Below are 22,778 nucleotides of genomic sequence, written 5' to 3' on the forward strand. Positions count from 1 at the left end.
CAACTGCATAGGCTGTAGCCCCTGCTGCAGTGGGCTACCGTGAGTGGCCGGCAGCTGGTGAGAGCTGCCAAGAGCCGCTGTGAGTGGCCGTTCAGAGGCCGGTGACCGATCTGCCTCACCTGGGAAGAGCGCAATGATGGTGCCAACTCGGGCCAGTGAAGCAACGTCCTCCACAACTAGACAAGAACAAAAGGACAGCAACTTGTCTGTTCCCCTCCCCCAATTCCCCAATAAAATCTTTAAAAAAAAAAAAGTAATCATCCTAAAAAAAAAAAAAATGAGGTCAACATCATGGTAGCATGAGTCCTTTTTTCTTTTTTCTCTCCCCTTTTACTTATAACTGATCGGTCATTACTAACTGAATGAGTATCTATGCACATTACACCAGAACATCTAAGAGATTTCTACCCACACGTGCTTCAGAAAGTAGATAGGACCTCAGAGGGGGCTTTTGGATCCAAGGGAGTCAGCCTGCCCCACTCCCACTTGCAGTGATGGTGGATAAATGAAATGAGTGCAAAACGGTGGGGACACAATGGAGATAGAGAATCTGGAGGTCCAGCCAACCAAATGGGAGAACCAGGCATGCCATCAGATGGGATAGAGACCAGTTTGGAGGCAGAGAAGAGAGTAGTAACTCGAGAAGCCATTTCCATTCAAATCACCAGATGCCTCAGTTAAAAAAACTTAAGTTGAAGTAGAAAAGTTCCCCTACATTCGTAGAATATCTTTTATACTTTGGGTGGGGGAAGAGAAAACAACATGTACTCATAATCCCCATCCCTCTCCGCACACACAAGCAGGAGGCATTTAGGAGTCTAGATTCCAAATCCAGGCTCCACCGCGTGCTTTGTCATCCTGAGCTAGTTACCCGGTCTACACTTTAGTTTTGCCATCAATGAAACGGAGATAATAGTACTTACTTCTTATGCTGTGTGAGAATTAAATGAATCCGTGTGGCTCAGTGCCTTGGTCCTAGTAGGCGCTCAAATGCTGCTACTGTCGTAACACAAGTTCCTCGTTTATTCCTATATTCACTTATTTTACCTGAGACGGTGTACTAAGCAAGGGGACCTCCAGGCTGTAGAGAAGCTCCTGCCTCCAGGTGGTCATCGCTGCTTGGGGGAAAGGAGAAGCTGGGACGTCATTAAATGATTGTCTAAGTAGTGTCACGCAAGCTACATACAGTACGTAGGATGACGTCCACTTACCTAGCTAACTTTCCTACAAAAAATTTTTTACTGTAATCAGCCCTGAGCTTCATCCAAACCAAGACAGCTATTATAATTAGCACTTACGGGTGCCTAGCAACTTCGAATTAGCAAACGAGCGAGTCAAGCCTTGTGCGCAGGCGCCTCCAGTGGGTCGTCGCGGGCGGCTCCCGCTCCGCCTTTTCCGCCAGACGTGGCTCACGGATTGGTCCGTGTAGCTGGTATAAGATGCTGCGCGCAAGGGAACCCCCCCTTTCTTCAGCTGCCGCTAAGGTGCTCGGTCCTTCCGAGGAAGCTAAGGCCGCGTTGGGGTGAGGCCCTCACTTCATCCGGCGACTAGCACCGCGCCCGGCAGCACTCGTCTGCACCATGGCCTCCGTCTCGGAGCTCGCCTGCATCTACTCGGCCCTCATCCTGCATGACGATGAGGTGACAGTCACGGTGAGTGCGAGCCCCGGCCGCTGGCGGGGCGGCCTGTGGGCGGCAGATTCCCCACCCTCCCGGTTAGGCCCTTCCGGCCGCAGCCTGGGCCACCGACGCCCCCGCGGGAGCTTCGGGCCGGGCGACCAAAAAGGTGGACCCACGTGCAGGTTGGCCAGGGGCCTAGGCCACGTGCTGGCCCAGGCTGGGGACTGGATTTCATTTGCGGCTGCGCGCCCTGGCTTGGAGAAATTTATTTAGAGAAACTTGTGCAGCGCGTGAGCGCCCTAATCCACACTTAGTTGTATTCCAGGACACTTTGTCTTTCTGGTGTGATTTTCTTGAATTCCTTTGGTGGTCTCAGTAGGCCCTGTGGGGCCAGGCTGCATGGTGTGGAGGAGAGCACATGAACCCTGCTCTACCTCCCGGACTTCTAACTTAAAATAGTCGCATGACTTTCCAAGTGCCAAGCCTATGAAATGGCAGCGATGAACTCACCACCTTGTGAGGTGCCAGGCACACAGGAGCAGATGCATTTATTTTGCTTGTGACAGCCGAAAAGAGTATAAGAAATGGTCGTCTTAATAAACAAAATACAGGTATAATATTTGAACTGGATAAACATGGTTTTGTATACGTTTTGAGTGATTTTCAATTTGCAGTGTTTTGGAGACATTTAAGAAAAGTACACTTTGATCTCTGATGAATTGGCATTTTATTTTTTCTAGGAGGATAAGATTAATGCCCTCATTAAAGCAGCCGGTGTAAATGTTGAACCTTTCTGGCCAGGCTTGTTTGCAAAGGTAAGGTGATGGTGGCAAAGTGATTTGGGGAAGTAAATGTGGGCAGACCAAATTTACTAAGTCCAGGTGTTCATGCCAACATCCAAAAGTGCTAGAAGGCCCTATATTCCACTAGACCAACTCTTAAGTGATATTTCCTCACATTTCTATTTCTAGTAGCTAATTAAGGTTTCACTTGGTCTTAATTGTTGTGTCTTTCTTTTATTGACCTCAGACTCTGGGTTTGTCTAATGTTCTGAAACCATGAAATGAATTAAGCAGGTCATTTCTTCTTTAAAAGGGTCGCGGTCGCCCAGGAGATAACTCCCATGCTATTCCAAGCAAATCCTCCTGGTATGATAGTATGCTTTAACAGAAATTGGGTGTAGTGGCCTTTTATTGACCCAATTTACTGTGTGTTGGTACATAAAAGACAGGATTCCAACCAAAAAAACTTGACACCGGCTACCTCCCATTGTACAAGTTAATCTCTGGTAAGTGAAGCTCATGGCCTCTTAACTTGACCTTGTGTCTTGCAAAGAGCTTTGAAAGATCGAAAACATTGTACCTATATAATATAGTAAATTCCCTTGGGAAAAGTCCTAGAATTAGTGGTCTGAAAAATTGAGTTCATTGTTAAAAGGAGGTGGAACTGTGGGAAGAATCCTGGTCTAAGTGCTTAAGGAAACTTGTGTTTTTTAATAAGTTAAGCTAAGCTAGCATTTTACGCCTGTTTTGTCGTATATAAAAGGAATTCAGTTAGTTGTATCTTAACTAAAATACAGCAATGCGAGTATGAGATTTAAAGCTTGAGGAGGTTGTGGTTTTTTTTTGTGTGATTGCTTGTTTTTAATATAGCTATGTGGGTTGCCCTAATTTAAGTTTTAGGGAATCTGAATAGCAGACAAACTCACTGGCAGCAAAGGAGAAGGCATACAAATATATATAATGATGGGAATTGCTCACTGTAATTTCAAAAAGGGAAGTAGCTTTTTTGGGGGGAGATTGCTATAAGAGTACAGAATTGAGCATTTGCTTGTGTATGCACTTGTGTTGTAGGCTCTGGCCAATGTCAACATCGGGAGCCTCATCTGCAATGTAGGGGCTGGTGGACCTGCCCCAGCAGCTGGAGCTGCACCAGCAGGAGGTCCTGCCCCCTCCACCACTGCTGCCCCAGGTAGGAAACTTGGTATTGGAGGGAGGAGTGGAGGTTAAAATTTATTATAGGTAGAATTGCCCTTAATGTGCTAAGAGTAGATTATATATGGAAACCCTAAAACAGAGGCTTAGTTTGATAAGGGGGCGTGGTAGGGTATTTTGACCATGTAAGTTGAAGGGCCTGGAGCTCTTTGGAGTTTAAAATATTGAGATGTGTAATTGATTTTTTTTTTTTTAAGCTGAGGAGAAGAAAGTGGAAGCAAAGAAAGAAGAATCTGAGGAGTCTGATGATGACATGGGCTTTGGTCTTTTTGACTAAACCTCTTGTAACATGTTTAATAAAAAGCTGAACTCTGCTGCTGTTGGTATTGCTGATTATCTGGAGATGTGCTATGTAAAGATGATCTCACTTCTGTAATGCTGGCTTTCAATCTTTTCTACTATGACACAAGCTGGTTTCCCCCCCCCCCCCCCCCCCCCGGACACCATCTTGTTGGTGGGGAATAATACACAAGCTGGACACCATATTGAGAATGCACCTAATTTTGCAGCATTGAGAAATGTGTGCGGCGTGGAGAGGGGATCAGAGCAGATGCCTTGTCCAGATTACCTATGTAATTTAATGGTTACAGGATTTGTCCCCTAGACATAAGAGTATTGGGGGAGATGGTGACCTGGACCTCACATTTCCCAAACAAAATGGTGAGTAAAAATTTGAGCTGTGGTGAACCATCTGAGGTAGAATATTAATTGCTGCTGCATCCCTGGATTTCATCAATAATACTGAAGGAGTAGGGAAAATTCAGTTTAAGTCCCCAGTTCCACAAAGTGGATAAAAGCAGAATTCAAACCTGTTTGAAAAACAGCCTTGAACTAGCTTTTGAGGGAGTGCAACTGAGCAATGGTGTGATGTGGAAATTGGTTCACTTTTAAAATGCCAAGACACTGTAGGACTTGGATTTATAAAACATGATTATTGTGTATTTGGAGTACCTAGGATGTTCCTGGATGCTTGGAACATCTTGCCCTTTCTTCATTTAATGAGGCATGAGCTTCCAGAGTGGAAAAGTAGGACTTTCCAGCCCTACTCATTCCAGTGTGCAGGACCATTTGTGTAAGTTACTGCAACCATTTGGGCAAATGCCTGGTGTATCTTGTAAAAACGAATATAAATCCCAGCACTTCCATTTCTAGGTATTAACCAAAGATGAACTATATAGGGACATCAAGAACATCTCTGGAAGTGTCCAAAGCAGCACTTAAAAATAGCAAAAATCTCAGGCTCATCAATGAGAACAAATGGTTTTAAATTAGCAGTGAAAAGAATTCTTAATAGGTTACATTAAAAACAACCCAGTAATTACAGAACATTACCCTTTACATAAAGTTCCAAAATAAGGGAGTAGGCATAATATGAGGTCTCACAATTAAGTTTGCAAACTCATCCTAGAAAAAGTGGTACATACCTCATTGCTGAATACCACTACAGTCACCTTTGAAGTACTCCCTTTGGGAAGCCATGCACTGACGCCAGGGCCTAGACCACCCTTCAAAGCAATTTTGGAACACAGGAATGGTCATCAGCTGTGTATTACCCTTGATGTCCTGAATGTCATCAAAATGTCTTCCTATTCAATATTTATCTTCAGGTAAAGAATTCATTGGGGGCCAGATCAGGTGAGTAGGGAGGGTGTTCCAATACAGTTATTTGTTTCCTGGCGGAAAAACCCTCACAGACAGTGCTGTGTGAGCTGATGCATTGTGATGCAAGAGCCATGAATTGGTGAAAAGTTTAGGGCATCGAACTTTTTCACGCAGCCTTTTCAGCACTTCCAAATAGTAAACCTGGTTAACTGTCCAGTTGGTACAAATTCATAATGAATAATCCGTCTGATGTCAAAAAAGGTCAGCAATGTTGTTGCAACAAGTTCACGAACTTAATTGTCAGATATATCATTGTGTATCCGATGATATAAAAAGGAATGGTAAACAGTTCAGGACCTTGAGTACAATAAGGAAAAGTACAGGGCCGGCCGAGTGGCGTGTTGGTTAAGTGTTGGTTTGGGATGCCAGAGGGCCCTGGTTCGGATCCCACATATGAGGGCCAGTGACACTGCCCTCTACAGCTAAGATGCTGAACAACAGCTCAACCTGGAGCTGGGCTGCCGTGAGTGGCCTGCAACGGCGTAGGCTGCAGCCCCTGCTGCAGTGGGCTGCCATGGGCTACTGTGTGTAGCCAGCAGCCAGCATGAGCGGCCAGCAGCTGCTGTGAGCGGCCAGCAGCTGCCGTGAGCAGCCGTCAGAAGCCAGCGACTGATTTGCGTCGCCTGGGAAGAGCACAATGATGGTGCCAACTTGGGCCAGTTGAAGCAACATCCTCCACAGCTAGACTGAAGAACAAAAGGACAGCAACTTGTCTGTTCCCCTTCCCCCAATTCTCCAGCGCTGTTCCCATCCCCCAATTCCCCAATAAAAATCTTTTAAAAAAAAAAAAGGAAAAGTACATAGATATTACTGTTCAAATTTTGGAGTTTTCATGTATTAGAAAAGAGCTATTGCGAAGCAATGAGGAATTACCGTATTTCCCCATGTATAAAACACCTTAATTTTGGGGCCCGAAGTTTGAAAAAAATATTACATAAAGTTACTGAACCCAAGTTTTATTCATCATAAAATTCATACAACTCCTACATACATACATCACTGTCAAAACTTCCAACCATTAGCTTGTCCTTATCTGTGTCTGATGACGAATCACTGTCTTCATATATTGCCTCTCATGGCCTTCTTCTGCCGTGGCGTTTTCAGTAAGGTTTCTTCTTCCCGTAGCCAGTCTCAGATTGTTTTCTCAGTTGGAGGAGGACCAAACTTAACATTCAGCAGCACGATTTCCATTCACTTTTGCAAACTGGATCACTTTTAACTTGAATTCAGCACGGTTCGAAAATCTTTTCTGAGCCATTTCTGGGCAGAACATGGCAAAATGTAACCTACCGTAATATACCGGTAACAAGTGTGAAACAGCGCAAAGACAACAAGTGCAAAAAAGCGGGAAATGCAAGTAAAAAAACTACAACCACTGTATAAGACTCACCCAGTTTTTAGACCCCAAATTTTTCGAAAAAGGGTGCATCTTATACATGGGGAAATACGGTATGTGGTGTAACAAAGATCACTGATCCACACCCTGATCACCTGTCCTCCTGCCCTTCCTCATCCATCAGCTAACATAACTGAGGCCCAGCACTGCTAACTCAAGTGTGCCATGTCTTTCTGCACTGCAATCCCATGGTGAGACCCCCATGTCACGAATGGCTAAGTGGAAGTTCAGGTTAACATACCTGAGGGTACAGATTAGTGGGTGGAAGAGTTAAAAGCAGGCTCAGCCTCCAAAGCTAGTTCTCTAAACAGCATCTCTCCCCATGCCCTTGCTCCTTTCTCCCCTCCCTCATTTATGATTGCAGCTACCTCAGTTCTGAAATAACAGGAATTTTTACGCTTACACTAAAGTGTCAGAAGGAGGAAATACTGCCACTTCACTTTACAGAGGGAATATTTTAAATTGCTTAAAGAGAAAACTAAAGGAAAGCACAGCATCTATAACAGTTGGAAATTAAGTGGCAAATTGGGATATTATAAATATTAAATGCAGTTATCCAAACAATACAATTGCAAATGTTCACTGTAGCAATCCTCAAATGTCAGCATGGCTTATCCCAGCTAATTCTCCATCCATCCTTAGAAAGCCCACCAGGCTATATTAAATCTCTGCTCTAAGTTCCTTGTACTACTGTTTAAAAGTACATGTGTAATTATGTGTCTGATAGGTCGTTTAATATCTTACTCCGTCTCAACACAGTAAATTTGGGAATCAGGACTGTCTGTTTTGCTCACCTGTATCCCCAGTACTTATCACAATGCATTACTCATGCTCATCAATATATACTTATCAGAGTGCAGCTTCTCCTTTACCCCTGTGGAAATCAGGGCCCAGACAGGAAGAGGAACCTGCTCAGAGGCAGTGATTAGCAGGGCCAGAACTGGACCCCAGATACCCAGACCAGCAAATGCTCTTTACGCTGTAGTACACCACACAGCAGCATAAAACCTGCCCTGCCCCCCACCACAGGCTTCATTCATTCATTTAATCCACATTTAGTACACATTTTCCAGGTTGCCAGGTACAGATGTGGGTGGGTGTTCAGGTCCTGAGATGGAAACTCAGGGACCCAGATGAGCAATGAGGTATGTAGCACTTTCCCTAGGATGAGTTCATGAACTTAGTCATTGGAGACCTCATATGTGGTAGGCATCATGCTGATTAACTTAATCCTGCTTAATTAAAATATATACTTACCAATTTACTATGAAAATTTACTATGAAAACTCAGGACAGAACGCCAAAACGCTGATACAGGTTCTGGCCTTACACGTTTCTTAATCCTAAACCCGCAGGACCCGGGTCCGCAGACATAAGGCGAGGGTGTCGTGTCGGGGAATTCCCCCACATGATGCCAGAACCAAGCCTTATTGATGAACAGGGAATTCTCAGCAGGTGGTACAACAGAACCAAGGCCCCTTGAGCCCACAAACTTCCTTCTGAACACAGTGACCTGTCACTTCCCTCGTCACGTCCACATAGCCTAGGATGAGGGAGAAGATGCAGGAAAACTCGGAGACCAAGGCCAGATGTCTGGATGAAGTGTTCTCAGCCCACGTCGGCCCTTCATTCACGAAGGACCAAGCTTCTCAACTAGCACAGGTGCTTAACTCGGGCGCCAGCGCTTCAGTTCTTCTAGCTCGCCACTCGCTCCGAGAGGAAGGGGCGGGGCGAGAGGCGGGGCTAGAAGCGGAGTGTGACGGAGGGAAGCCGAGCTTCTCAATTGCACTGAGACCACTGGGGGCGCTCTATGGTCCTTGGGGCTTTTTGCGCCTGCTCATTAGCATCTGTTCTGCTAGTAGCGGCTTTTTAAATCGGGTTTAGTAGCGGCGAAGTGGGTGCTGGTTAGGGATTAAGGCAACTAATCTCTTGTGAAACCTGTCTGTGGGGAGATTCCAGCACTTTCGTTAACCAGCAGAAATGGGATAGGGCATATTTGTAAATTGGGAATAATGACGCTGTTCCTGCAATAGGGCTGTTTGAGGGGTGAGGAGCAACAATTAACACTATTGTTAATTTTTCAAAAATTGGAAGGGCTTTGTATGGAAGAGAAACTCAACTTACTCCAAATAGCTCTGGAGGGAAGAACTCTGGCCAATTTTGAGACAGTTTTAGCTCAAAGTAAGGAAAACAGAGGAGGGTTTTGCTGGGCATTGGGCTGAGGCTATGATGGGGAAGACAATGTCTGCTTTGGATGGAGTATAAATTAGAGGCCTCTTCCAGCCGTGAGATCCCAAAGGTCTTTTGGGATGCAAGGTTAAGTGCTCTGTGTCATACTGCCTGGGTTGACTCAAATCCCACTCTGCCACTAAATAGGGCTGTGTGACCGTAGGCAAAGCACTTGAGTTGCGTGTTTCTGTTTTCTTTTTCTTTTTTTTTTTTTTAAGATTTTTATTGGGGAATTGGGGGATGGGAACAGCGCTGGGGAATTGGGGGAAGGGGAACAGACAAGTTGTGGAGGATGTTGCTTCACTGGCCCAAGTTGGCACCATCATTGCGCTCTTCCCTGGTGAGGCAGATCAGTCGCCAGCTTCTAGACAGCCACTCATGCTGGCTGCTGGCTACACATGGTAGCCCATGGCAACCCACTGCAGCAGGGGCTGCAACCTGCACCGTCGCCGGCGACTCACGGCAGCCCAGCTCCAGGTTAAGCTGTTGTTCAGCATCTTAGTTGTAGAGGGCAGTGTCACTGGCCCTCATATGTGGGATCCAAATTGGGGTCCTCTGGCATCCCAAGCCAGCTCTTAACCAACACGCCACTCGGCCGGCCCGGGTTGCGTGTTTCTTTATATGCATGGTGGGGATAATGATGATACCTTACAGAGTTCTCGCAAGGTTAAATAAAATGGTACATGTAAAACCTTTAGCAGTTTCTTTTCAAAAACTGTTAGCATTTATTTGCTCTCATAAGATTGACACTTAAAAAAATTAAAGAGAATCTGAGCAATAATTCCTACTATTGATGTAGCACTTTTATTTTTACACCTTTTAAATATTTATGGAAGCAGCTAAATATTGGATTTTGGAATTAGTAGATTGGTAGAATTGCATACATGCTGGATGGCTTTGCTTACAAAGGGAATTTTTGAATGTTCCAGATTCTGGTTCAGTGCTGCCCCACAGTGGCTACTCATAAAAATGGCTAAATTGGCCTTTTCATATAAGACTGCCCTGGCCAGGGTCGGTGAGTCAGGCAGGCATGTCCGCACCTGGCCCAGAGGTGAGAGAGTCAGTCCACACCTGGGAAAGGAAAGCCATGTTTTTGTGTCTGCCAGTGACCCAGCCAAGATCTTGTCTCCTGTGTAATTTACTTAGCACATTTGACTTTTAATATGCTCAAGTTCATTTCTTGTCTAAAAACTAAGAACATTGCTGAGCTGCAGTGCTATCTGGTGTGCCCGTGGCTTTCCTCCAAGGTTGTTGGAAGAAAGTCACATGAAAACCACTTCTGTTTTGGCCATAAAACTTGTGGAGGCTGCTGTGTCCTTACTGTCCCACTAAATGAGGTGGCATGTGAAAAACTCTTAAAATTTAGGGCCAGGAGAAAGTTTGTATCCTCTGGGGAATTGGTAGCCATGTCTCTTTTATAATAACAGGGGCTCTGTGACTTACCAAACTTGTTTCTCTGCCTTAGTTGCTGAGAAACAGCACCAGGCTTGATGTCCAATATCAGCAACTAAATTCACCCTAATGGATAATGTATTTGCTCTCTCCTCCTTTTCTGATCTCTCCAGCCCTGGGTCTTCCTTGTCCCTGGGGAAGCCCTGGGGGCAGCCTGCAATGCACAACTAATGCCCATTTCCATTGTGCTCAGTCTGGTTTGTTCTCTTGATGGTGCATTAGCCTTGCTTCCCCTCCCTAAGGGCAGGCAGTAGATCTTTCAGGACAAGCACAGCATGTTATATTTACAAGAGACTCAGAGAGCATACAACCCTCTCCTTTTTTACATTTGTGGAAGCGGAAGCTCAGAGTGGTGAGGTGATGTGGCTGTCCAATTTTGGAATCACATCCAGGGTGTCCATCCTCCTTGCCCCCACATCAGGTTGCAACCCCTTACCCCCTACCTCCCAGCTTGTCAGGGGAAGGAGCTGTTTCCAGAGGCCTCCTTGGCTCTGACAGCATCAGCCTTCCTGCTGGTCTGTCTCACATAAGGAAGGGTAGAGCCCAGGGCCTGACTTCTGCGCACTGTCTCTGGGGCCTAATTTACCCCTCTGCTCCAGCTGCACGTCCAGAGCTGCACCTCAAGTCAGCAGCAGGACCCAAGTCTCAGAATGGCATAGAAGTCCTTGCCCTCTGCTGAGGCCATGCCCCAGGTAATGTGACATCAGGCCAGTCTTTGGCCCAGTAACCCTTTGGACCTGTGCTACTCCAATGTGGTCCCTGGACCCATGCTGTTTCACAAACTAGTGTTGCCTGTCCAAATGAACATGGGTATAGGAAGTACTTACTGAGAACCTGAGAGTAAGTTTTTACAGCAATTTGACATTGTCATCATTCAAGCAGCATTTTTTTTACTAATTCATTTTTATTGCATTTTACAAAAAGTATTAATCCCTGACAGATTGGAAGTTAAAAAAAAAAAAAGAAATCCTGTCCTTCTTCTTGGATGCTTTGGGAAGCCGTGCTCCTGATCCTCTTTTCCAGGGGCACTGGGCTTGGGGTGCTCTCCAAGGGCTGTGGTCCTGTGAAGTTCTCCTTTGGGGCAGGTGGGGGCGACAGAGACATAGGTAATAGGTCCATGCCCAAGCAAGGCCGGCTCATTCTCCAAGCAACCTCCATTTGACCATTCTGGATGCTAGGACACCGGAGAAAGGCAGGGTTTCTTCTTCCTATTTGCTTCAGCTAAAGGCAAAATCACCAGGGAAAATGTCCAGGAGGACCATCCCCAAGGAGATGGCAGGAAAGTGAGGCTCCTTGCTAGGGGTTTTCTTCCCGGGGAAGTATAGCTCTGTGGCTTGGGCTCTATAGCACAGGACTGAATGAGGCTGCCTCACAATCAATCAGTTGCTGTGAGCCCTTGGGAAAGCCATTTAGTCTCTTGGAAAGCCCAGTTTCCTCAAGTGTAAAGGGACCATATTAATGGAGAAAGTAAATTAGATCGTTGTCTGAATATTAATAACTTTAGTAAGTTTATTTCAGGCATGAAGCTTATAAGGTGATATCATTTAACCTACTTACCATTACCAAATTTTCTTAAATTGTGAAATAAAAAGTATGTTACCATATGCTGTTATACCATCCTCCTTTTAAAAATTCCGTTTTTCCTCCCCTTGGTTCATTTATTTTAAGCTTTCACCTCATTTTAAGCCTAACTTTATCACTATTTAATACAAAAAGGTTTCCTAAAGTCTCCCACAAATATTATTTAACCTTCAAATGGGGTGCAGAGAGCAAGGCCAGTATTACACTGTTTATACATGAGATAAACTTAGCAAGGTTAAATGCCTCGATCCAGGCCACAGAAGTAGTCTCTTCCTGATTCTAAATCCTATGTTAACATGATATCGTCTATGCTTCTTAAAGTTAAGAATGGGTGGGTGGATGAGAAGCTACTAATACACTAAAATGAGATATTTAAATATGAAAAGTTATCACCTAAAAAGTTGAAAGTGCGGCAAGGCACAGGAACTCTTGATAATATTATAATTTTTAAGAAATGTGGGCTGGTCCTGATGAGATGTATAAAGGCTCAAATACTCAAAGAAGGGTTTCAGAGTAAACCCAAGCCAGTAAAAGCACCTCGCTGACTGGCAGATTCCATACGAAACAGTTGTCTCCCACGTGTCTTTCAGGAAACGCACAGAGCGCGAAGAATAAAGGAAGCCAAGGAGAGGTGGGGTGGGGGGAGGTAAAAACAGCGGACAGAGCTTCCCTGCTAGCCCAAGTGAGCGTGAAGGCTGGGACGGGATGGAGGGAACTCGCAGCGCATCTGGCGGGCCACGAGTTCTGAGACAACTGGAAGCGGCATGAGGGAGGCGTTCGTCGTGGGAGCGGGCTGTTCGCGGGCCCCACCCTGTGCAGCTCCCTGGTGTTGTTGCTTCTTTAGTTCGAGGAGGTGTTGGAGGAGAAAGCGCGGAAAAGGCGAGCAAAAAAGGGAGGCGACGCTAGAATAGCGACAGGTGGGCACGAGTCTAGAGTCCGAGATTCGCGGGCCTGGGGGCTGGCCGCACCTGCAGGCCCTCTCGGGCCGCCGTAGCCCCGCCCCATCTGCGCGTGGCGCCCATGACGCTTGGCGCGCGGGCCGCTCTCCTTACAGAGGTCGCTCTTGTCCGAACGGTCGGCCTGCGCTGCGCCTGCGTGGTCGGGAGGGGAAGTGAGGCGGTTTCCTCGGCGCCTTTTCCGGTGGCGGCGGCGGCAGAGCTGGGAGGAGGCGGCGAAGGCCGGAGGGAGCCCGCGCTCGGGGCGGCGGCTGGAGGTAACCTCCCGGGCCGAGCTGGAAAGGCAGGCCGCCTCGACCACCGCTCCCCTCTGGAGCTTCGGCTGTAACTTCCTTTTCCCTCTCTGTGTCTCTGCAGGCAGCGCACCGAGTTCCCGCGAGGATCAATGACCTGACGAGGCGCCGGAGCCTCGCTGCCTCGGGTGGCCTGGGTCGGTGGTGAGCCCGGTGCTCGCGGACCGGTGGGCGGGCCAGAGGGTCGCAGTCTCCCGCGGCTGAGTGAGGAGAAGGCGGAGGAGCGGGAACCGTAGCGGCGCTCGCGCGGCGCTCGCGGGGGGAAGGGCAGTTCCGGGCCGCGCCTCGCCTCAGCAGGGCGGCGGCTCTCCCCGCGTAGACTCAGGGCCCCCGGCGGCAGCGGCGACCGGAGGAAGGAATCAAGTTGTGTGGTCGGTGATGCCCGAGTGAGCGGTGGGCTCGGGCCTCTGTCCCGAGGAGGCAACTCCCACGCAGGCCGCACGGGCGCCCTCGCGGCTGGGAGGCTTCGTTTCGGTTTCGCGGCGGCGGCGGCGTTGTTGGCAGAGGGGACCCGGGACACCTGAATGCCCCCGGCCCCGGCTCCTCCGACGCGATGGGGAAGGTGCTATCCAAGATCTTCGGGAACAAGGAAATGCGGATCCTCATGTTGGGCCTGGACGCGGCCGGCAAGACAACAATCCTGTACAAGTTGAAGCTGGGCCAGTCGGTGACCACCATCCCCACCGTGGGTTTCAACGTGGAGACGGTGACTTACAAAAACGTCAAGTTCAACGTGTGGGATGTGGGCGGCCAGGACAAGATCCGGCCGCTCTGGCGGCATTACTACACCGGGACCCAGGGTCTGATCTTCGTGGTGGACTGCGCCGACCGCGACCGCATCGACGAGGCCCGCCAGGAGCTGCACCGCATTATCAATGACCGGGAGATGAGGGACGCCATAATCCTCATCTTCGCCAACAAGCAGGACCTGCCCGATGCCATGAAACCCCACGAGATCCAGGAGAAACTGGGCCTGACCCGGATTCGGGACAGGAACTGGTATGTGCAGCCCTCCTGTGCCACCTCAGGGGATGGACTCTATGAGGGGCTCACATGGTTAACCTCTAACTACAAATCTTAATGAGCATTCTCCACCCATCCCCCGGAAAGAGAGAAATCAAAAACCCATTCATAGGATTATCGCCACCATCACCTCGTTGAATTGCCACTTTCTCTTCTTTTGAATTTGAACTCGGGAGTTACTGTTATACGGTGTGGGGGGATTAGGATTTCCTTTTTGTTGGTTTCTTTTTTTTTCTGCTTTGCGTTAGGATGCTCTGATCTGATATTTGACAAGAACACAAAAGTGCTAGATGCTCTTGTTGACGTCCAGCAAATGGGATGGGGGAAATATAGCAGCTCTTGGTAAAGTCCTTTATAATAATGGTTTGATTTTTTTATTTTGAGAGAATCTTTTCTTCCAATGTATGCTTTTTTTCCTTTTTGCCCAGTTTCCTTATCACTTGCTGTAGATGGCTTATTTTGCATTCATGCAGACTATGTTGCAAGTCTGTTTCATCTAGTAAACTGAAAATTATTGCTTAATCAAACTGCCGTTTGTCTTTTATATTTAAGGTCTTTTCCCCCTCCCTTATGAGTTCTAACTTTAACTTAGTAATATCAAATGTGACCTTTTATATCTAAGACCAGTATAGTAAACTTAGCCCACAGTGGCAAATGAGTAATATTGTAATATGTTCCAGTTGCACATCAATATGTTAAACAGGTAATATAAGAAGTTCTTTGAAATGTCAGCTATTAAATTCTGAAACATACATCACGCATGAGTAGGGATAAAACTCAAGTTCCCCATTGCATAGCTAACTTAACACTGCATAAAAATATAAAATTGTAACCCGTCAAGGACACAGATTTTTGTCACTACAAAGTTAGCAATTTTGCTGTTTTCCCTCTTTTTTTAACTTTGAAAAGACTCTTTCCAGAAAATGGAGCAATAATGGTGTATCTACCCACACACAGTCAAAATATTTGTAGATACTTTAAGTGACTTGGGCAAAACTGGAATATATACTTTTACCATGTTTCAAATGTCTAAGGCCAATAGTTTTTAAATTACTAGAAAGTTTACTTTGTTCATTAATAAAACATTTAACAATTCAAATTTTATATGCACCTTTTACCTAGTTGGAAATTTTACATTCCTGTTTTCACATTACAGCAACTGATTGAAGATAAAAGTCTTTTTTTTATAGTTTAGTGATCCACACCTCCATTAATTAGAACACTGGAAATGTTTTATAAAAGTGTTTAATTCTGTTTGATTGTAGAATTAACTCATGCAAATAGTAAATCAGATATCCTGTTGGTTCAGTAATAGACTGTCTCCTTTAAGGAAGGAAATGTGATGAATGAATGTGTGTAGACTTGAGAAATTACAATTAAAGGGGACGTTGGATGAAGAAAAAGAACCTACAGATGACAATGAATGTAAATTATTTTTCTTCAAGGATAAGCAGTGTGCTCACTGGTGATACCAGATCCTTACAAGATTACTTAACTGGTTAGGACCAGTAACTAGATAATTGAGACCACTATGATAAATAATACTTTGAACCAAATGTTAATGCCTGCCTGATACAAAATTGTGAAGCAGCATCTGGTTCTTATATAGCCTTAAGGATTAATTTTAGGGATCCTCAAGGAATTAAACTTAGAGAATTTCAAAAATGTAGACTGCAAAGGCAGTAGACAGAAAAGATGTGGGTTTTATGAGGGTGTCTGAGAACTAAAATTGAGCCGGATATCATGGTATATAGTTGGACAGTATTGGTCCTTCATGCTTTGACCATATTGTATAATGGAGCTTTTACCAAAGATGTATGAGAAGCATAAGGCGATAAAATAATTAACTATTCAAAGTAAAACTCTTGACATTTTACTTAAAGCAGATGAGCAAAGGTGCTATGTTGTAGGCTCCTGATGGTGTAGAGGGATTTTTGAATTAAAAATGCAACTAAAGTATAAAGGTCTCCATTTCACTTTAATAGATATATCTCTAGAAATGAAGCTGACAAACACATCTAAGAACATTTTAGTTGCTTTTAAAATTCCCAAGGTTCCATTATAAATTCTTAGTGTTTTACATTTTAAGGTACATACATGGGTAATACAACTATCAATGCTATAACATCCTGAAACAAGACAAGCACAAAGGTATAAATGCCTAAACTGGAGGAAACTTGAAACCCTCGTGTTAATTCTTAAATGTAGTATTTCTAACTTGTGACAGATTGATAGGCAGCCTTTTTTTGTGTCTTAAAGCAACGGGGGGCATAATTAAAATTTTATACATCAAGTGATTGCTATTGAATGTTGCAGGTGAGATGTGGTTATTAGTTTATTTGAAATGTCTAACTGAAAGGGGGGGGAAGGGGGAAGCAAATATTGAAATTTGGAAAACCCTAAAACTTTTGGTAAGAAATTGTAATTTTCAAACCTAACATTTTCTTCAAGGATATAAAAGGCTGGTAATTGATGTAGTTAAATTGAACCATAGCCATTGGTGATCTCGGAGCAGGTAATTATAGCCTGCTGAAAAAGTTACAGTCTAAGAATTTTAAACATGAGACCCTGAAGTTTTTGTTTAATTGCATCAATTTCTGTATTTATGTGAATTTATAAACTGCAGTAAGTTTTGAATGAGATTAATCTTGTCTAATATAAGTAAATGAGTCTGTAGACTGTGATTGCCCCAAACTAAAAAGTACAGTACTTGGAATTGTGCTCTTAATGGTTGTAGTGTTGGTAAAGAACTAATATGGAGAAAATAAAGGAATTACACAGTGCAGTTTCTCACGTTATATTACTCGTTTGAACTAGATTAAGCGGGACGTGTGGTATGTTGGGCCATATTATTCTCCAGAGTTATATTGTATAAAGACTTAATTTGGGAGTTACCTAGCTTTTATAAGGACAAAAAGAATCAGTTTGGTTCTTGTAATGCTGATTCTAAAAGGTTTTGTCCTGATTTAGTTCCACTAAACAATCTGATAACTTAGGACATTAAAACAGTTGAAAATAATTTTTAAAAATTAAGGTTTTTTAGCAGTTTGTATTCTAGATTTTTGGGGTTTTGTGCAAAATCACAACCTCAGAACTTTTAGGAGTACGGAATTTTGTCTATAAAGAATTGGCCAAAAGAATCATCTTAACCTTTGACAATTGACTTGGATTTTAAAGTTGAACTTTTATAAGCCAAAGTTGTTTATGGGATAAGAATGGCAGAATTGTAGCCGTTTAGAAAGTAAAATAGTAGGTGAAGAAAGTAAAAAAGTAACAAGATAAAAGGGATTTTTAAACACATTTCCTTTTTTGTGAGCATTCCCTCTTACTAGATTTTGTAGTTTGATTTTAGAATGTTTTAGTGTGATCTCTAGTATGATTTAACCCCCCACATTAATGTTAATATATTTAATATTGTGATTTACTAATAATGGCTATCAAGTATCAGTTTATCAGTTATAGTAGAAACTATGTTAATCTTTGGTGAGTTTTTATGTTTTAATATAAGTTTAGAAATATAGTAGCCATAACCTGAGTGGAGGTGGCACTTAGAAACTTCCCAGTTATTTGCTCAATATCTGGCCAAGTGTATATCAAGGTTATGGTAAAGCAAATTGTGTCTCTTTTTATAGGTAAAAATTGTAAAACCACATATAGCAATTAAAAATAACTTTTAAGTCTGACTAATCACTGAGCATAATGTATTTGGAGTATAACATTCAATAGAAACTAGCTTTTTGCTTTGTTAATATTGAATGCTAAAGACAAAGTAGGAAAGACTGTGAAATTAGAAAGTTTATTAAAAGGGTATATTGGGAGATGGAGCCATAGAAGAAACCAAGTAAATTTTCCCTGCTTTGCTAAACTTTAAAGTTGCCAGACTGGATTAGTGAGTTGAATGGGCAGAGAATACATATAGATGAGATCAAAGAGGCAGAACAGGTCTGTGGAGGAGTTTAGGAATGACAATTGAAATTTGTTATTAAATAAGCTAAAGTAATTGTAACTTCCAGGGAATTAATATATAACCTCACTTTGTGGGACAGTAAGAATGTGCTTTAGTTTTGAACCTTTTTTCCCCCCTTTAAAATGAAAGTGTTTGTCAATCTGGCCCTTGAATACCTTTTCACTTGTTAAATTATTTCATTTGGGTACTCTATATTTCTTTCGTAGTATTTGTTTTATAAGTGTGAGGGTAGATTTATTATTAAGCGCTTGCTGGTATGACTGACACTTTTCTAGGGACAGGAGACACATCAGTGAAAAAACTGCCTTCATGGAACTGATGCTGGTGAGGGGGGTGGTGAGATAAAATCAGATGATAAAATAAAAATTAAGTGATACACTATTAAATACTATGTTATATATAATATATATATTCCTAACTGTCTATATACATATATATGTATATGTATATGTATGTGTGTGTGTTCAGATAAGGCTCCATTGAGATGACATTTGGGCAAATATTTTAAGAAAAAATATCTGGACTTGACATAGTAACAAAAAGATAATATGTATAGTTATAAAGCAGAGATGGGGAAACCATTGCCAAGGGCAAATCTGGCTGCTGCCTGTTTTTATAGGGACTAAGCTAAGAATGTTTTTTACATGTTTAAAGAATTTTTAAAGATTACAAAAAAATGTGATATGCAGCAGAGACAGTATTTAGCCTGAAAGCCTAAAATATTCACTATCTGGCCTTTTATGAAAAACATTGGTTGACACCAGATCTAAAGCCGAATTTTTAAAAATATATATAGGAAATTAATACAAAACACATAGGAAATCCAACAATTTAAAAGACCATTGTTAAATGAATGAATCTAATAAAAAGTTTAGGAAACAGTGGCACATATAATTTACCACATTTGAACATTTTAGTGATCCTTGAGACTTGTTGAGTAATCTAACCTGGATTTTTTTTTTCCCCTAAATAAGTTTCAATGTGAAATCAGTAGTTTTTCAGTTTAAATTTTAGCATTCTCTAAAATTGCGTGAATCATTAAAAATATTTTTTCTTATTTTTATAGTGGTTTTACTGGTCTTAGGGTATAAATTACATGTGCTTCTCTGTTAAAGTGCCCTTTCCTCCAGATAACCTAGATTAGTTTGGAATAGGTTCAGATAACATCATTGAACTGTGGCTTTTATTCAGTTGGTATTACTGTAATCAAGTCCTGAGTCCAGTATTTTATATTATGAAACTTTGTAAGAGGAAATGTTTTATTGACTTGGAAACTAATATGTTGCATGATATTTGGTTTCTTCTAGTATTATTCCTCTAACCTATATAAACTAGGAAAAATAATTTACTTCAGACATGAATTATTTCTTGCCTAGAGTTGTGTACTACTTACATAGTAGGGTGTGGGAATCTATCTTAAAAGAGAAACTAAAAATAATTTAGCAGGAGTGAAGTAAGTTTTATAGAGGACATTTACAAATGGGCTTTAACAAATAAAAACACATAGTTCATAAAAAAAAACTTAGTGAAATTGGTTATTCATGACCATAAAAGCTGTTTCCCATTATAGCTGAATAGAATGGCCTGAGAAGGTCATAGCATATGAGAGGGGGGAAAAAATCAAATTTGTTATGGGAATTACAGAAGCGGGATTTGGATCTTTGAAGTTCATTCTAATGTGGCAAATCAAAGTGCTTTCTCCCCATGTCTTTATTTCTAAAAGTTAATTTTGTGAATAAGTCCTAGGTTGGAGTTAGGCCTTAAGAGATCAAATTAGAAAATAAGAATAGTAAGAGCATTTTTTTATTGTTTGCCATGTGCCAGGTGTTGTCCTAAGCATTGTAATTCTCTTAATCCTCACAGCCTTGGGGAAAGGGCTTCCATTTTATAGTTTAGGAAACTGAGGCTCAGAGAAGTATATGTTAATAAGTAGCAGTGCCAGACTTTGGACTATACTATGAATATGACTGAGGTGAACCAGTGGTTAATAATGTACTTTGTGTGTGTGTGTGTGTGTGTGTGGCGTGTGTTTGCTTACAAAAAGCTTACTTTGAATAATATCCATAATTTTCTTACTCGATCATTAACAGATTTGAGTCCTTGTATAATTTGAGTCATCTGTATAATGGAGAACATGGTATTAGATTCTGCTTGAGAAACTTTTTTCTGTAAAAATCACATGTGGGGCCGGCCGAGTGGCTCAGCTGGTTAAGAGCTCGCTTGGGAGCACCAGCTCTGAGCATCACAGGCTGTGGTTCGGATCCCACATTGAGGGCCAGTGACGCTCGCCCTCTACAGCTAAGATGATGAACAACAGCTTGACCTGGAGCTGGGCTGCTGTGAGTCGCCAGCAACGGCATAGGCTGCAGCGGGCTGCAGTGGGGTGCCATAAGCTACCATGAGTGGCTGGCAGCCAGCGAGAGCAGCCGGCAGTCGGTGTAAGCTGCTGGCAGCCAGTGTGAGCGGCTGACCAATGACCGTGGACTGATTGCCTCCCCCGGGAAGAGCGTAATGATAATACCAACATGGGCCAGTGAAGCGACGTCCTCCACAACTAGACTGAAAAACAAAAACAGCAATTTGTCTACCTGTCTGTTCCCCTTCCCCGATTCCCCAACGCTGCTCCCCTCCCCCCAATTCCCCAATAAAAATCTTAAAAAAAAAAATCACATGTGACTGATAGATTGTGAATTTTACAAATCAATGTGAAAAATAGGAAAAGTTAAAGTTTTCACTGATCTGATTATTTGCATGCTTATATATAGCCTTTTGATTTAAGAAAAAAGTTTTAGAAAATTTACAGTGCATAATTTATATTGCATCTCTACCTGATAAATTCATACTACAGACATTTTAGGTATTATTTAAAAAGTGAATTTTCTGCTTTTTAGATCCCATTACAGCTCCCTTTTTGTGAGGTTTACTTAAAGAATACTATATCCTGTCAGCAAGAGCCTAGAGTCTAGGATAAACTAGAGGGCTTTAATCATGTACTTTGGAGTTTAAGCTGGAATTTGAGTAAAAGTTGATAATTTTGGTAAAATGCAGAATACCTTAAAAATTCTATTAGTAATTTCTATATGACACAAATTTAAGTCTAGGTAAGACATACATTTGAAATGTCCAAAGTAAGCAATAAAATTCTCTATCAAATACTTGAAAGAGGAGAGAGAAATTATATTGTGGGCTGGAGTTGGCTAAAGAGGCCAGTGGGAAGTGAGTTGGATCCACAAAGTCAGAGGAATTATAGTATTACTATTTATTGCATGCTCGTTGGGTATTAGCCACTGTTCTAACTGCATGCATTACATGCAGTTACATGCAGTTTTGCTCACTTACAATGTGTGAGCAAAAGTGCAAGGGTGGTAAACTACACATAGTATTTGGGAGATAGAGAATAGAATTGTCTGACTAGGGTTGCCAGATTTAGCAAATAAATATACAGGGTACCCAGTTAAATTTCAATTTCACATAAACAGTAATTTTGAGTACAAGTATATCCCAACCAATACACAGAAATTATATACTAAAAATAGTTGATCTAAAATTCAAATTTAAAATACAGGGTGGCCTATATTTTATCTGCAATCCTATATCAGACGAGTGGTAGGAGAGAAGGTAAGGTTCAAAATGGAAGTTGAAAATGTGATTTTTAAGAGGCCTCAAGAGCCAAACCAAGTATTGGATATTGTTTTGTGTGTAATGGGAACCAATGAGTTTTTTAAATGTTTGCATAGCAGGAGAGAGTCACACTGTTTAGGAATATTAATCTAGTAGCTTTGTATAGAACTACATATCAGGGTCATCGATAGAGTCTGAAAGAAAGAAGTCCTTTCAAGAGATTGGTAATAATTTAGGTGAGAAATTGAGGACTAAGTATAACAGAAAATGACAAACAGGTGAGATCTATTAGTTGGTGGATATGCATTACTTGCGGAGGGAGAATTAAAGATTTTGATCCTTAATTCTTATGTAAAAGATCATGATAGCACCATTGATAGAAAGAAACCAGGATACACAGCAGATTTGAGTCGAGACACCTTGATAACTGAGTATAAAGTATCTCATTTGCAATCTTGAAAAGTTGAATCTGTTAGGCATATTGTCTCCTATAACTATTCCGTCTCAGAACAGTGCTGTCCAATATAAATATTAATGCAAGCCACATATGTAATTTTAAATAGTAGTCACATTTTTAAAAGTGAAAACATGAAATCAATTTAATGTTTTATTTAACCCAATATATAAAGTATATTATTTCAATGTCACCAGAATAAAATTATTGAGATATTTTGCATTCTTTATTTCATACAAAATCTTCAAAATCCAAGTGTATATTTTATAATTAAAGCACATCTCAATTCGGACTAGCCACATTCCGGTGGTCAACAGCCACATGTGGTTAGTGGCTATCATATTGGACAGTTCATTTTTAGAGGGTGATTATTTCTTCCTAACACAATGCCTACACTTTTAGTAACTGCACTAAAGGTACCAGTTAAAATCATTGTAATACGATGAACTTTCTAGGCTAGGGATTGGAAAACTATGATCTATGAGCCAAATCTGGCCCACTGCCTGCTTTTATTAATAAAGTTTTATTGGA

General features: G+C 42.4%; 2 protein-coding genes across 2 annotated transcripts; both read left to right on the forward strand.

Annotated features, from left to right (window-relative positions):
* Positions 1-1,458: 1,458 nt before the first annotated feature.
* RPLP1 (ribosomal protein lateral stalk subunit P1) lies at positions 1,459-3,927 on the forward strand. The gene is made up of 4 exons (XM_019647348.1): positions 1,459-1,652; positions 2,360-2,434; positions 3,473-3,590; positions 3,811-3,927. Exons 1-4 carry the CDS (start codon positions 1,581-1,583, stop codon positions 3,888-3,890), a joined length of 345 nt encoding a protein of 114 aa, XP_019502893.1. The 5' UTR covers positions 1,459-1,580; the 3' UTR covers positions 3,891-3,927.
* Positions 3,928-12,997: 9,070 nt separating this feature from the next.
* ARF6 (ARF GTPase 6) lies at positions 12,998-16,990 on the forward strand. Its single transcript, XM_019647344.1, has 2 exons — positions 12,998-13,146; positions 13,247-16,990. Exon 2 carries the CDS (start codon positions 13,736-13,738, stop codon positions 14,261-14,263), a length of 528 nt encoding a protein of 175 aa, XP_019502889.1. The 5' UTR covers positions 12,998-13,146; positions 13,247-13,735; the 3' UTR covers positions 14,264-16,990.
* Positions 16,991-22,778: the final 5,788 nt, after the last annotated feature.

The sequence above is a fragment of the Hipposideros armiger genome, unplaced genomic scaffold (assembly GCF_001890085.2).
Source record: "Hipposideros armiger isolate ML-2016 unplaced genomic scaffold, ASM189008v1 scaffold_110, whole genome shotgun sequence".
In the NCBI taxonomy this organism is placed as follows: domain Eukaryota; kingdom Metazoa; phylum Chordata; class Mammalia; order Chiroptera; family Hipposideridae; genus Hipposideros; species Hipposideros armiger.